The sequence below is a fragment of the Paroedura picta genome, chromosome 4 (assembly GCF_049243985.1).
Source record: "Paroedura picta isolate Pp20150507F chromosome 4, Ppicta_v3.0, whole genome shotgun sequence".
Taxonomy (NCBI): Eukaryota; Metazoa; Chordata; class Lepidosauria; order Squamata; family Gekkonidae; genus Paroedura; species Paroedura picta.
In genome coordinates this window covers 39,683,743-39,698,684 of record NC_135372.1, presented here as the reverse complement: position 1 = coordinate 39,698,684, position 14,942 = coordinate 39,683,743, and the positions used below count along the sequence as shown (strand labels likewise).

At 45.9% G+C, this 14,942-nt stretch overlaps 1 protein-coding gene across 1 annotated transcript in view; it reads left to right on the top strand.

Moving 5' to 3' along the window:
• Positions 1-3,595: 3,595 nt before the first annotated feature.
• Positions 3,596-14,942, top strand: part of TNN (tenascin N) — a 47,393-nt gene continuing 36,046 nt past the window's right edge. The window contains exons 1-3 of the mRNA XM_077332513.1: positions 3,596-3,718; positions 12,990-13,424; positions 13,924-14,202. Of these exons, the coding sequence (XP_077188628.1) occupies positions 13,025-13,424; positions 13,924-14,202 (679 nt within the window). The 5' untranslated portion in view covers positions 3,596-3,718; positions 12,990-13,024. The remainder of the gene's footprint in view (positions 3,719-12,989; positions 13,425-13,923; positions 14,203-14,942) is intronic.

Genomic DNA, 14,942 nt, shown 5'->3' with positions numbered 1-14,942 from the left:
TTAGTGCAGCCCAAGGCTGGTTTATCCATGTAGCACATGCTGTGGGCCCCATATGGGCTCCAGGGGTCTCATAAGTTGCCTCCCTCCCCCCGGGCAGTGGCCTCTCTCTTCCCCCTTTCCTTCTCTTTAAGGACACTTGGAGTGACTCCCCTTTTTATTATTGTTGTTGTTGTTGTTGTTATTATTGTTATTATTGTTATTATTGTTATTATTGTTATTATTGTTATTATTGTTATTATTTCGATTTATTTCCCGCCACTCCCAAATGGCTCGTGGCGGGTTACAGTGTCTTAAAACCCCATTAAAAACTCCCATTAAAAGACTTTAAAATGTCACAACATGGCGGCACAATAATAAGATCCCCTTCCTACCCCCCTTCCTAAAAAGGGGGGGGTGGAGGAGAAGGAGGTCAACAATGTTCAAGAAGAAGCCCGGGGGAGAGCAGTCGATGTACCCCAGCAGCCCCAGCCTCAACCATAGACCTGGCGAAAAAGCTCCGTCTTGCAGGCCCTGCGGAACGTTGAAAGGTCCCGCAGGGCCCGCAGCTCTCCCGGGAGCTCATTCCACCAGGTGGGGGCCAGGACCGAAAAGGCCCTGGCCCTGGTCGAGGCTAGGTGTGCTTCCCTAGGCCCGGGAACGACCAGAAGATTCTCACTCGCAGAGCGCAGAGTCCTGCGGGGGGCATAGGACGCTAGGCGGTCCCTCAGGTATGTGGGTCCCAGCCCGCGTAAAGCCTTAAAGGTTAGAACCAGAACCTTGAACCGGATCCGGACAGCAATTGGTAGCCAGTGCAGCTGCCTCAGCACAGGCTGGATGTGGGCCCTCCAAGGTGTGCCGGTGAGGACCCTAGCAGCTGCATTTTGTACTAGCTGGAGTTTCCGGATCAGAGACAGGGGTAGGCCCGTGTAGAGCGAGTTACAGAAATCTAATCTGGAGGTGACCGTTGCATGGATCACAGTGGCCAGGTGTTCGGGGGACAGGTAGGGCGCTAGTAGCCGAGCTTGGCGGAGATGGAAAAATGCCTGGCCGGCTACTTTCCTGACCTGCGCCTCCATAGTCAGGGAGCATCAATAGTCACACCCAAGTTTCTGGCCTGGAACGCGATGGTAAGATGCGCCCCTGCCAGGGTGGGTAAATGCGCTTCCTGTTCCCGCCCCCTACTTCCCAGCCACAGGACCTCCGTCTTGGAGGGGAGTTTCAGGCGACTCTGCTCAAATTTCCATTGTGGGGGGCCCTCCACCCCTGGTCTTACTGCTTCTGCTGCAATTGTACTCTGCTAGGGTCTCATGAATCCCTAAACCGGCTCTGGGTGCTACAGGCCCCATAAATCCTTAAACCACTCCTGGTTTAACCCGTTTCTTCTCACAGTATAATTATGCCAAATGACAGCTTGGTGTAGTGGTTAGGAGTGCGGACTTCTAATCTGGCCTGCCGGGTTTGATTCTGCTGTCCCCCACATGCAACCAGCTGGGTGACCTTGGGCTCTCCACAGCACTGATAAAACTGTTCTGACCAGGCAGTGATATCAGGGCTCTCTCAGCCTCACCCACTTCACAGGGTACCTATTGTGGGGAGACGAAAAGGAAGGTGACTGTAAGCCGCTTTGAGACTCCTTTGGGTAGAGAAAAGCAGCATATAAGAACCAACTCTTCTTCTTCTTCAGTAATATCAGGGTTCTCTCAGCCTCACCCACTTCACAGGGTACCTATTGTGGGGAGACGAAAAGGAAGGCGACTGTAAGCTGCTTTGAGACTCCTTCTGGTAGAGAAAAAAATGGCATATAAGAACCAACTCCTCCTCCTCCTCCTCCTCCTTGTTTAGGGTTACCCAGTTCTTTCAAAGCAGAGCTCTGTGTTGAACTGAAGGGACTCCAACTCATTGAAGAATCTCATAAAGCAGATGGGTGGCGGTTTCATAGCGTAGCCCTTGGTGGGCTGCCTCACAGGACTTTAACAGGCCCCTTCAGTTTGCAAGGCTGTCATTAGCTTGTGGGATTGTCCTACCCTTTGTGGATGGCACACTCTGCCCAAGAAAGCACCGAAGGAAGGGAGAGAAGACGGGGACTCAGCAGAAACTGGGCGAACTTTCAATCAAAGTTGTACACTTAACTTTGCTGTTCTTTTACAGTGTATTTTGTAGTATTTATTGAGGTTCCGCATTCGTCCAAAATAGCACAATGGTTACTAACTGAAATCGCTACAGTTTTGCCGTTATGCACAAAGTTGTTGACAATCTGCAACACTCCTGAAACCGATCCGCAAAAAGCGCTTCGTTGTAGCGCTTTCAGGGAAATCCCAAAAGGTGAATTCACCCTCCGGAAAGCGTTACACTCCTGCAACCAATCTGCAACACTAGCGGGAAAGTTCTGTGCGTTACCATTGTTGCGGTTTCTGCAAAGTCCCTCCCCCTGGCTCTCTCCTCTGATCTTCTGGCGAAGCGATTGCCATTTTTTTTTCTCCGAGCGAGCGGAGATCAACGCACCAGCGAGCCTTCGTTTACCCAGTGAGGCTTCCCCGGCTGCTGTCCCTTTGTTTAAAGTCACCAAGCACAAGCATCGCAGAGGCCCGTTTGCTGGTTTATTTTCACTTTATTTTTCACACTGTTTTCGGCCGAAAATCGCGCCCGTGAGGGGGGGGGGGATTTTTTTTTTCACTCGGGGGGGAGCGTGGCAACGATGAAACGGCAGCTCAAACATCACCTAATAGCTGGATGGGTCTCTCCGTTGCAACTAATCAACGCATATTCGTTGCAACGGGTGTGTGTTTTATTTTTTTAAACCTTCCTTAAAGGGAAAGGGGCTGTTTGGGAGCATGCTAATGGCCGCCCATTGGCTGCTTGACGGCCAGGGGTGGGACACAGCTCAGCAATAGCGCTTCTTTTCTAGCGATTTTTGCCGAGACCGGAACCCTGTGGGAAATGATAGAAACGCAACTGGATTCCACTACAAAGGCAGGTATGCATAACGACAAATTCTACTATTTAAAATGGCAATTTTTCATTCAGCAAACAATTTGCTACATGGATCCCGGTGCGGAATCGCCCTGATTTTCACCATGTCATATCCAAAACATATTCAGAAATAGAAGAAGAGTTGGTTTTTATTCCCCGCTTTTCACTACCTGAAGGAAACTTACCTCAAAGTAACTTACAACTGCCTTTTCTTTCCTCTTTCCACAACAGACACAACAGACAATGCAACATGTACAGAAACACAAAGCACATTTCATAGGAAGCTGTTCAGTATGAGAGCCTCCATTTTACAGAACGGGCAGCTGAGGCTGCAGAACGTCCCTTGGAAAGCACATGTTTTGGTTGGGGCTAGACTCCTTGTGGGTCCATTCCCAGCTGCCTGCATCCACTGGGTGCGGGACTATCTTGGAAGCAAGATCTCCGTTTGAATCTAAGCTTGCGTAAAAGAACTTCAGTTTTTCATGTTAGATCAAGTGACACAATTATGAACTTCTTTTTCCATCCCTCAAACCACGTCCATCCTTTCAAGTTTTAAAAAAAGGCACCCTCAGAAGGAAACCACCCAGATTTCTCTATTGGTTCTTTTATCTGGTCTCGAAGAAATTTAAGCCCTTAGAGGACAGGAAAGGCATTCCGAGGCAAAAATAGAGAGCAGTTCATGGCCTTTTGCTCATTTTCCTTCTTAGCAGGTGGCTGCTGCAGCAGAAGGACCCTGCCGCTCTCCTGAAAGCAAAAGAACATCTCGAAGGTAAAGAGGGTTTTTTTAATCTGCAGTGATTCACTAAAGGTTAAACTCTATTCCTAACCTGTACTCTTTTTTCCAAAAGGAAAAGCACCTTCGGAAGACTGGGATGGAGTGCAGAAGAATGGTGAAAGGAGAAGGGCTATTTAACCCTTTCCCTTCATGCATTTTCTTTACTAAAAACATGCTAGGGTTGCAAGGTCCCCCTTGGCCATCGGCAGGGGGTGGGGGATGGGGTTGCCAGATCCAGGTAGGGAAATTCCTGGAGAGTTTGTGAGGAAGAATGAAGATGATAGGGACCTCTGAGGGGGTACGATAACACCCTCCAAAGTTTTCTCCGGGGGAACTGATCTCTGTATCGGGAGATGAGTTGTAATTTCAGGTGTAATTTCAGGTCCCATCTGGAAGCTGGCATCCCTATGCCATCGTTTTCCAGTAGTTGTCTGGAGAAGCAGATATAGAATGCCTTTACCTTCTAGGTGGGTGCTTCTACATACTTTTTGGTGGACAATCAGTAAATAGGGAAGAGTTTAGCAGATTTAACTTGTCAAGCAACATTTGGTTGATTCATTGAAACAGGGGAGGAGTCCTTTTAAAACTTGTCTTTTTTCGCTTAAAATATTAATAACCACATGCCAATCCCAGCTTTGATTGATGAAACAAAGTGGGGATTGAAAGGTTTGATTCCTTCATCCTTTCCTGCCTAGCTGCCGACCAGCACAATCTATCCTTTACAGGTTGGTGGTTTGTGATTTATTTTGGCCTCCAGTCCGAGCTCCATGTGCTTGCAGACTGGAAATCTCACAAAGGTCACTTTCTTATCAACATTTGATTGCCGCAGAAGAATGATTACTGTTTGCTTTCTGTTACTGTTCAGGATGTTGTATAGAGAAGGAAGGAAATGGAGAATGTGAAAAACACAGATCAGAAAAACAGATGGGGAGAATGGTTGAAATGTTGCTTCTTAGTGAATTTTAAACGGATTGTGTATTATCTTTTTCTGTTGTTGTTTAAGACTTCCAAAAACAATGCTGGCAAGGTATAGCTTTAAATGTCAATATGAACCACAGAATAAAAGTGAGTCCTTTGTTGCTGGCTGGGTCTAAAGATTGGTCAGGTCTGAAAAGTTCAGTGGCTTTTGGTGTAGTGGTCAGGAGCAGCAGCCTCTAACCTGGAGAACTGGGTTGGATTCCCCACTTCTCCACATGCGGCCAGCTGGGTAACCCTCGGCCAGGCAGTTCTTTGAGATCTCTCAGCTTCACCTGCCTCACAGGGTGTCTGTTGCAGGGGGAGGAAGGGAAGGCGATTGTAAACCGCTTTGAGACTCCTTCGGGGAGTAAAAAGAGGGGTACAAAGAACAGCTTATCATCTTTCTTCTTTGTGGCTTAGACATGACACTGGTATACATATTAATATGGTTGACCTATGCTTGCATGCATTTGTCAGCACTGAAAGATTCAGGCTGTAAGGGTGTTATAATATTTTCCCTACCAATCAAATATGACCACAAAAAAATCAAGCTGCATAATCAACTGATCTTCTAGATTACTTTTTCCTGTCGTGGGAAAGCCCTGTTAATCTTGAATGTGTCCATAATTGGTTGTAACCCTGAATACATTTGAAATCCATGGGTCAGAGGTACAAATATAATTAGGGACTAAACTGTACACGTGAAATGCTCTGCATCCACACAAAGCTACAGTGAAACTCCACTGGGACCAAACAATACATATTCCTTGATCAAGAACTTTCAGGGATCCAAATGACACAAAAATCCATGACGGAATCTTATGCAGGTATACTTAAGGAGCAAGTCCCACTAAGTTCACCTGGATGCATCTCTAAGTTAATCAGTATGAGACTGCGCCCTAAATACTGCAGTCATTTTTTATGATGCTGCTGCAGATGTTGCCACAACCCTCATTGAGTGTGATGGGCATGAGCCTGGCTTCTCACATCTCTTCCTCCTCACTTCAGAGAGGGAGTACGATAGATGGATTCCTGGTTTTGTAAGGCTCCGTTCAAACTCCAGTTTGTTGAATATGCAAACTGGGCAATAAGACAGGTTCGATACATAACCGAACAGTATGTTGGGAGCCATTGGAACAAGCTGGTTTTGAAACTCTTCTTAGTGTTCAAAACAGTTTTAGCTTCCTTTTCCTTCTTGTCGTATCTTAATAAGCGTGTGGTCTGTTTACTTGGAACAGACCTGGATAGCCCAAGCTAGCCAGATCTCGCCAGGGCCTGTTCTGCACACATTGGATAATGCACTTTCAGTGTACTTTTGCAGCTGGATTTTCCTGTGCAGAACAGGAAAATCTACTTCTAAAGCGTATTATCTAATGTGTGCAGGCCCTGATCTCAGAAACTAATCAGAATTGACCCTGGCAAGTATTTGGATGGGAGACCTTCAAGGAACACTACTGGTCAGGACCAGTTTATCCATGACACCCTTTTCCACTGTGAGGGGCTCCTCTTCCCCCAGTCTGCTGCTCCCACTGCAGTTGTACTCTGCTACGGCCTGGCAAATCCCTAAACTGGCTCTGGTGCTACAGGCCCCATGAATCCTTAAACCAGTGGCCCCCAACCCCCGGTCCGTGGACCGGTACCGGTCTGTGGATCAGTTGGTACCGGGCTGTGGCTCCTCCTCGTTCTCCGCCCTGGCTGCTGCCTCAGGGGCTGCCCTGCCACTCTGCCACCAGCTCACCTTTGGTGCTCTCCAGTGGCCGCCATGGCTGGGGCTTCCTCTCAGCAAGGCACTGCGCAAGTGGAGCAGGGGCTCAGGCGGCGGTGGCGACGTCCCTCAGCAAAAGACTACCCCCCCCCCCGGGCCTCAGTAAAATTGTAAAGCATTGACCGGTCCCCGGTGATAAAAAGGTTGGGGACCACTGCCTTAAACCACTTGTGCTAGAGGTCCTACCTCCCAAGAAACACTAGGGAGTCATGGCAGGAGGCAGACAAGGACAAACCACTTCTGAATGTCCCTTGCCTGGCTGCCAGGTACTCTTTGAATCTCCTGGCTGCACTACACATGCCATATGATAACTGAAATAATAAATAATAGCAACACTAGGAAACGATCCATGGACTTAGCCTAAAACGGGGTGCCTACCTGTTCTTTGACCTTTCATTTAGTCCCCGCCTCTAGCAGAGGTTGCCAGCCTTTAAAGTAAAAAAAGATACCAGGAGCTGCTATAGTCATGTGGTGTAGGTATGCATAGGGATGTGAAGTGATATAATGCAGCCTGATCTCAGAAGTTAAGCAGGATTGTTACCTGGATGGGAGGCCATCAAGGAAGACTTTGCAGCAGAAGGCAATGGCAAACCATCTCTACTTAGTAGCTCTGACTTCATGGCACTTCACACATACAGGCACACATTCTAAGATGCGGAATAAAGCCCCTGCAAAGACATGCCGAAGGGAGTCTTGTTTCCCCATGTATCCCTGCCCCACTCTCATTCCCTTCTGTGGCAGGCCCCCTAGCCCCTTCCCTTTTCCGGCTTCCTCTTCTCCTTCCAACACCCCTGCCTACCTACCTTGATCGGCATTCAGGTTCAGATTTCTCCCCCTCGCAGCCTCTTCCGGGCGGAAATTTGACCAAGGGGCACTGTGCTTACCAGTGCTGGGCCAGGCCACAGTGAATCATGGGCCATCAGTGTTGGGCCAGGCTGAGTTGCACGGTAGCCACTGGCACTGGACGAGGCTGAGTTGTATGGTGGCCACTGCTGCCAGGGTGGGATGGGTCCAACAGTGTGCTGGACTCCGTGGCATTATATCCAGCTGAGGCCCCTCCCCTCCTCAAACCCACCCTCCACAGGCCCCAGGAATTTCCCAAACCACAGTTGCCTACCGCAGCCGTGGCTGCTGCCATGATGCAATGGGCCCAGTGGCGCAGTGGCTGCTGACGGGCTTGGTGAAGCCGCGTGTTGGCTGTTGCAGGCCATGTGAGAGCGACTAGGCTCAGTTGTGCTGCGGAGGAAATGTGTCTTGGGAAGTGGAATGGTACAAGACTGGCAAAGCTCAGAACCTAAGCAGGGTTGGTACTTGGATGGTATACCAACATTAAGTCCTGAATCCTACTGACTTCATTAATGATAATGTTCTGGTAGATTGTACCTAGAGGAGATCAGAGGAGATCAGCCCTGACTGCTCTTTAGAAGGCCAGATCCTGAAGATGAAACTCAAATACTTTGGCCACCTCATGAGAAGGAAGGACTCCCTGGAGAAGAGCCTAATGCTGGGAGCTATTGAGGGCAAAAGAAGAAGGGGACGACAGAGAATGAGGTGGCCGGATGGAGTCCCTGAAGCAGTTGGTGCGAACTTAAATAGACTCCAGGGAATGGTAGAGGACAGTAAGGCCTGGAGGATCATTGTCCATGGGGTTGCGATGGGTCGGACACGACTTCGCACCTAACAACAAGATTGTACCTGGTCTCTCTAGACAAAATGTAGACTCTCATGAGGGCCATGTCTCTCCTAAAGGTCATGTTTAATAAGAAAGAGTATGGAGTTGGCCTAGAATAAATCTGTGTCTAGAAAGAGGATAAGATAATTAATTACATATTTTTTCTTTTTCCCAGTTAAAATAACAATATAATACTCAGCACTTATTGTTTTATTATAATAAAGTTTTCCATAACACTATATAAGCAATACAATAATATTTAAGGACAATTTTAAAGTGAATGGCAGGGAGTTTGAAGTTGTTAAAAGTGGAAATCCAAGTTTATATTAGAATTAGAATTCTAAAAAATTAGCCTTGTGTCTTCTCTTTATTTGGATAGATTATGCATTAGATAAGTTTTTTGTTTTCTCAAAATCCGTTTTTGTGTTAAGCTCTTATTAGAGATTAAAGAATTTAAAGGGTTGTTATTCAGGAATGACCATAATACAATACAATAAACTTTTATTGGCATACCAAACCATTATTTCATAAGGGTAAGGTACAAAGGGTATAACAGAAATACAAGCAATTTTTCAAAACTCAGCAGCTTCTCTTAGCACAAACGCACGGTCCACAGTAACCATAAAACCCCAAACATTTAGGTATTCTTTCAGAAAACAGAACGCCCAGTTCCTTAGTAATACAAGGTTGTGCCCTTTCTCAGAGCACGATGGCTAAGAATTCTGCTACACATTCCGTTACTGCAGAGGATATGTCTGTTTATAACTTTTAAATACTGTGAGCCGAGGATTTGTTAGTCTGCAAGAGAGAGCCTACCAAGGAAGAGCGTTGTTTATAAAATAAAGTGCAAGAGACGCGTATATAAAAGATAGATTCAGGTTCACCAACATGGCAAGCACACAATCTTTGGTCATAAGGAATGTTTAGATATCTCCCAAACAGTACTGCCGATGGAAAGACATTCATTCTAGCCAACATGAAAGCTCAGTAAGGGTTTAATAAATTGGCAAAATACTGGGCCATAGATTTCTCAGGAAAAGCGAGGCCAAAGAAAGAAGGAGAGCAAATCTGGTTGGCTCCAACATTATTTGTTTCTCGATATATTCAGGGATAAGAATAATGGACATTAACAAATAACATAGCAAACATTATAATGCAAATTTTATCATTTATTACAGCAGTATATGCTATACTTTTTATTTCCTTTTATTTCTTCTAAACTAAAATATATTTTAAAAATAGAGGATACAAAAAACAAAACAGGTCAGAATAACCTTCACTGGATCCATTGGTTTGTGTGCATGCTTTTGAATTGAATATACATAAAGTGTGCATGCTTTTGAATTATATACACATCTCTACCAAGTTGATCCTCCCATTTGGATCAGGTGCTATTGAGGGTCTCAGAACTGTGCATTAAGGGAGTTATCACCTAGATAGTACAATCTTAAGAACTCTTTCTAGTAATAAGCCCCATTGAAATATACCTGAGTCGGAGTTTGAGTAGATCTGCTTCAGATTTAGTTTTGGGGGTAGCCATGTGGGTTTTCAGTAGAACAACTAGATTCAACTTCAGTAGCATCTTAGAGATCAAGAAGGTTTTTTCAATATAAGCTTTCAAGAGAGAAAGAGACTGGCAAAAGGAAAGTTGAATCTTAAAAGCTTATACCCGAGAAATCTTGATGGTCTCTCAGATGAATCTGTTCTGTTTGGGATTAAGTTGGAGACCAGTGCCAACCTTGTGTTAAAACCCACAAAGTTGTATTTGAAATATAAGCTTTTGTGGAGTGATTGTATCATAATGCACCGTAGCATGGAATGTAATTTGGACTAGTAGAACGGTATGTCGTTCTCTGATCTGGGGACTGTTGGGAAAAATCTATTCCCTTAGCAGATTTTTTGTAGTAAAAGTTAGCAGAGTTATTGTATAAATAATAAGACCAGACAAGGCAGATTTACGGTATATAAAAAGACAAACTTTACTAGGTAAACAGGGTAAGGGAACTGGAAGATAAAAACAGGAAAAATACATTGCTACCTACAGCTCATTCAGGAGCCTTCTACCTTAGCTGTTACACGGCGGAAATCCAAGATAGACCTGCATCTCTGCCTAAAGCAGAAGACTCTCAAACAATGGGAGGAAGTAGAATTCTTTCTCTTCCTGCCAAACTTGTGTACATGACAAGCCAGAGTCAGGCCAGGCGCAGCTAGGAAATTTACATGAGAAAACAGACTATATGACCCACTCTGCCTGTCCCACTAGTAACAAGTGTAAACAAACAGCTTAGCCCTTTGACTGACAGTCTGTGGCTGGCTCTTGCCAAAGGACAAAGTCCAACAGGGACAGGGGAGGTGACCCTGAACAGCCAATCACACCACTTCAAAGAAGATGCTGTAAAGATGGCCTCCGTAATTGAGAGGAGAAGGAGGGAGTATAATGACAGGGCCTCCATTACTCTCAGCTTTCCACAGTTAAGGGTATATCTGCACAGTTCTAACATATTTATTTCCTTTACCAAGTTTTCCCCTGGAATTAAACCCAAACAAATGGCAACCTTATATACAAAGCTTATTATTCCTGTCCGGTCCTTGAATCTATTAAACTTCTTCATTGTGCTGTATGCTGATTTACAGCTTGCCCTCTACATATACGTATGGATTGGTACTTCCCATTTTGCTGGATCAGAGGAAGTGCCCATGCACCGAAAATCTTATACCTTGTTGTTCTGAAAAGTGCCCCTGGACTCAAAATTTGTCCTGTTGCATCAGACCGTCATGGCTACCCACTTGTACCTGCTTAGCAGTGTTCTCTTAGTCACACCGCAACAGGTTAAGCACAGTCTAAGAAACATTACCTGGTCCAACATCACTCTGTGAGTCTTATGGCTGAGCACTGTAGTCTAACTCTCCATCTACTATGTCATGGCAATCTTTTGCATTAGGAAACTTTTTTCCTCCTGGAATTCAATACAATATTTCCCTTTGCTTTTATTTTTATTTCAGGGTTCCCAGTTACACAGGGTTATAACCAGCGATTCATTGAAATCATTATGTAATGAGTCTACGTCCCTCTTTAAAAGGGAAAAATGTCTTGGATGCTTTGATCCTAGAAGCATGCCAAAATCATCTACGGTCTGCCTCGAAATGCTTAGTTTGCTTAGAAGTCCTGGGTCCAAGGCTTTTATTCTGGCTGACATAGGCAAACCTGGAATCAATTTGTGGTCCCGAAGATAAATTTAATTACAAATGAAGTCACGCTTATGGCTGAGAGTGGCACGTAACAGGGCTGAAAGAAAGAGTTCTCCAAAGATTTGGTGGCTTTTTCATCTGGCAGCTCTTGAAAACAAACATTGAGGGGGGAAAAAACCTTGGATGAGCCTTACTGAGGTTTATGGTGACGGTCTGGGGGACCTTAAATAATGCCTTAGTTCAGAGCCCTGACGCAATGTCTTCATAAATCAATTTATCTCAGAAGAACTAGGGGCTGGAAGGTCCAGGGAGGTAGCTAATTTCTGAGGCACTTCGGTAAGCAAGAGGAAAGTTTGGGAAATGAAATAACACATTATTAAAGATGTGCCTTGTGGGACAGGTGGCCAGGCTAGCCACAGGATAAGTAGGACTGGGAAGGGGTTGTCTCAACAGAAAGGCATGCTATGAAATGAAAAATGCTTTTGGTGCTGTTTTATCCTAGCGCTTTCACTGCTGGTCCTACCACTAAAAGTTCAGTTGTGCCCATCCCTAATTATAACTGATCTCAAGGTGACAGAAAACAGTTTCCCTGGAAAAAATGGCCCCTTTGGAAGGTGGACTCTGACATTATACCATGGCATTATACCATCCTTCCCATGGACACTTTTCTTCCAACTGGAGCCAGCTTGGTGTAGTAGTTAGGAGTGTGGACTTCTAATCTGGCAAGCTGGGTTCGATTTTGCTCCACATGCAGCCAGCTGGGTGGCCTTGGGCTCGCCACAGCACTGATAAAGCTGTTCTACATCAGGGCTCTCTCAGCCTCACCTACCTCACAGGGTGTCTATTGGGGGGGGGGGGAGGAAAGGGAAGGCGACTGTAAGCCGCTTTGAGACTCCCTCGGGTAAAGAAAAGAGGCATATAAGAACCAACTCTTCTCCTTCTCCTTCTACTACTACTACTACTACTACTACTACTACTACTACTACTACTACTACTACTACTACTACTACTATACTACAACTTCCAGCATCACAGCCAAGCTTAGGCAAAAGTGGAGGAAAGCTTGGGAGAAATAAGCTGCCTGTAAGCCAGGGAAAGTTTAGTGTGGATTTGAGGTGCGAGACCTGAGGAAGGGAGGGGAAGAATTTCAAGGGATCTAGTACCATAAAGCTCACCCTCCAAAGCATTTTCACAGCCTGAAACAGTCTCAGGTGTGCTGCTTTATGGAATCTTAATAAGCGCAGTAGAGACCCCTTTTGATTAAGATTTTGCTGATCTTTACAGTTTCAGGACGTAGCTGGGAACATCATGATTAAAAGCTCCCAACCTCCAAAACTTTCTTCTCATGTCATGTCAACATGCCCAGGAGAAGAATTCTAGGATAACTTTTACCTTGATTCCTAGTTTTCCACATGTAGGGATTTTTTTTTAATATGGCAGATGTTCAAATGTACCCAAATGGAATGTGTACTAATATATGCAATCCATAAAAATTCATACCACATGGTCCTACTGCGTTCCCAGAAAAAAATCTGGCTGTTGATACCTTTCCTGAATTTTTTGGAGTATATGGAAAGTAATGTTCATTCTCATATTTTCTCCCATGCCTCCCCCCCTCTATTGTTCCTACTCTCTAGTGTTCATACTTATATTTTCTCCCATTTTTTCTCTCTCCATGTCAGCCTGCTTGTTTGTGGCAGTCAATCTACAGAACAAGATGGCATCTAGGAATTTCGTTCTGGGTTTTCTGCTGTGTTACACTCTCCAGACAGCCTTGGCACAGCTGCCTTCACAGCCTGAGAACTGCTCTGGCCAAAGCCAGAAAATCTCCCTCAGCCACTCCTACAAGATTGATGTCCCTAAGTCCTCTCAAATCAAGGTGGAGCCAGACCCTCTGCCTCTACAAGATGACAGCCACATGTTGCTGGTTGGCGGCGAAACAGATGAGGAGCAAAATATTATTTTCAGGCACAACATTCGGCTGCAGACACCCAAAGGGGACTGTGAAGTCTTAAGCCAGCTCAAGACCTTGTTGGAAAGGATGGCAAAGATGGAGATCGAAGTGGTACATCTGAGGGAGGTCTGTAGTCCTCAGAGATGCTGTGGAATAAGCCAAGGTGAGTACTGTGTGTGCAGTGTGCAGTGATAGCAAAGGAGCAATTGTGTCTTAAAGACTAGCAGCACAGCCATCGTGGTGGGGAGCAGTGGCTTCTAATCTGGCGAGCCAGGTTTGATTCCCTGCTCTCCCACATGCAGCCAGCTGGGTGACTGGGCTCCCCACAGCCCTGATAGTGCTGTTCTGACCAAGCAGTCCTGTCAGAGCTCTCTCAGCCTCACCTCCTTCACAGGGTTGTGTGGAGAGGAAGGGAAGGCAATTGTAAGCCGCTTTGAGACTCCTTCGGGCAGTGAAAAGTGGGAAATAAAAAACAGCTCTTCTTCTTTTTAAACTGTGAACTTTCACTGGACCTTCTATTTTCTCAGGCTATTGGAAAAATGCATCTGCTCCTTCTATTACTAGAATGATCTCTGGGCTCGTTAGCGGATTGCATTTTAATCCTGTCCCCTTTCCCCCCTCTTCTGTGTGCTGCTTGGTGTCCCGACCTGCGTGCCCAACAGGTGTCTCTTCCTGCAGTGGCCACGGCACTTTCATCCAAGAGCTTTGCAGCTGCCGATGTGACGCAGGCTGGGAAGGCGAGGACTGTTCCCGTGCTACCTGTCCAGAGAACTGCAACGGCAATGGGATCTGTGTCAACGGGGCCTGCCAGTGCTACAAGGACTACATTGGGGACGACTGCTCCGAAAAGAGGTGCCCCAATGACTGCAGTGGCAATGGATACTGTGACAGCGGCGAGTGTTACTGTGAGGACGGCTTCATCGGGCTTGATTGCTCCAAAGGTAAGAAGACTCCCTCCCTTGTTCTGGAGGCAAGCAGGGAGGAAGTCTGCTGGAAGGAGCAGGAGGCTTTGCATGAGCCAATCAGGACACATGAGGAGCATCTTTGAAAAACATCAGGAAGTTCCTGATCTAACTATGCTAAATACACATCTCCTCCAATGCCCCCTGCAGGACACTCTTTATATTCTGCTCAATCATGCACACTGCAGTTCTTGCATATACAGAAGGAGACTTTGAGAATGAGCCATCTCTTTTTATTTGTGTATGTGAGAGTCCAGCTGATTGCTCCCAATCAGACTTTGTTACAGAAAATCTCTTTATTGAAGACACAATGGTGCTAGCTTCTCAAAATCCTTGCTAAGACTAAACACCTAGGAAACATTGCTCATTCTTAACCCCAAGCTCCTCAGCTCCCCCTGCCTGTTCATTTGGCCGTGAAACTCCCCAGATGCCACCCCCTTAGCCAGGCTCGAAAGACATGACTGGTGCCTCTTGCCCCAAGGTCAAGGAGGGAGGTCACAGTCCCACAGATCAAAAGCTTCAGAATTGGGATTCCTTGTACAAACTACACTACCCTAAACCAGTTACATTCACACTTAAGACTATCAATTATACAGAATGAAAAGCAGAGAAAAACAACGAATGGCAAAACATGGTTTTGACCCTGGGTGTAAACACGGAGCTTTTATTCCAACCCCAGATCGATTTAGCCCCCTGCCCTCTACACAGAATGCGATTTC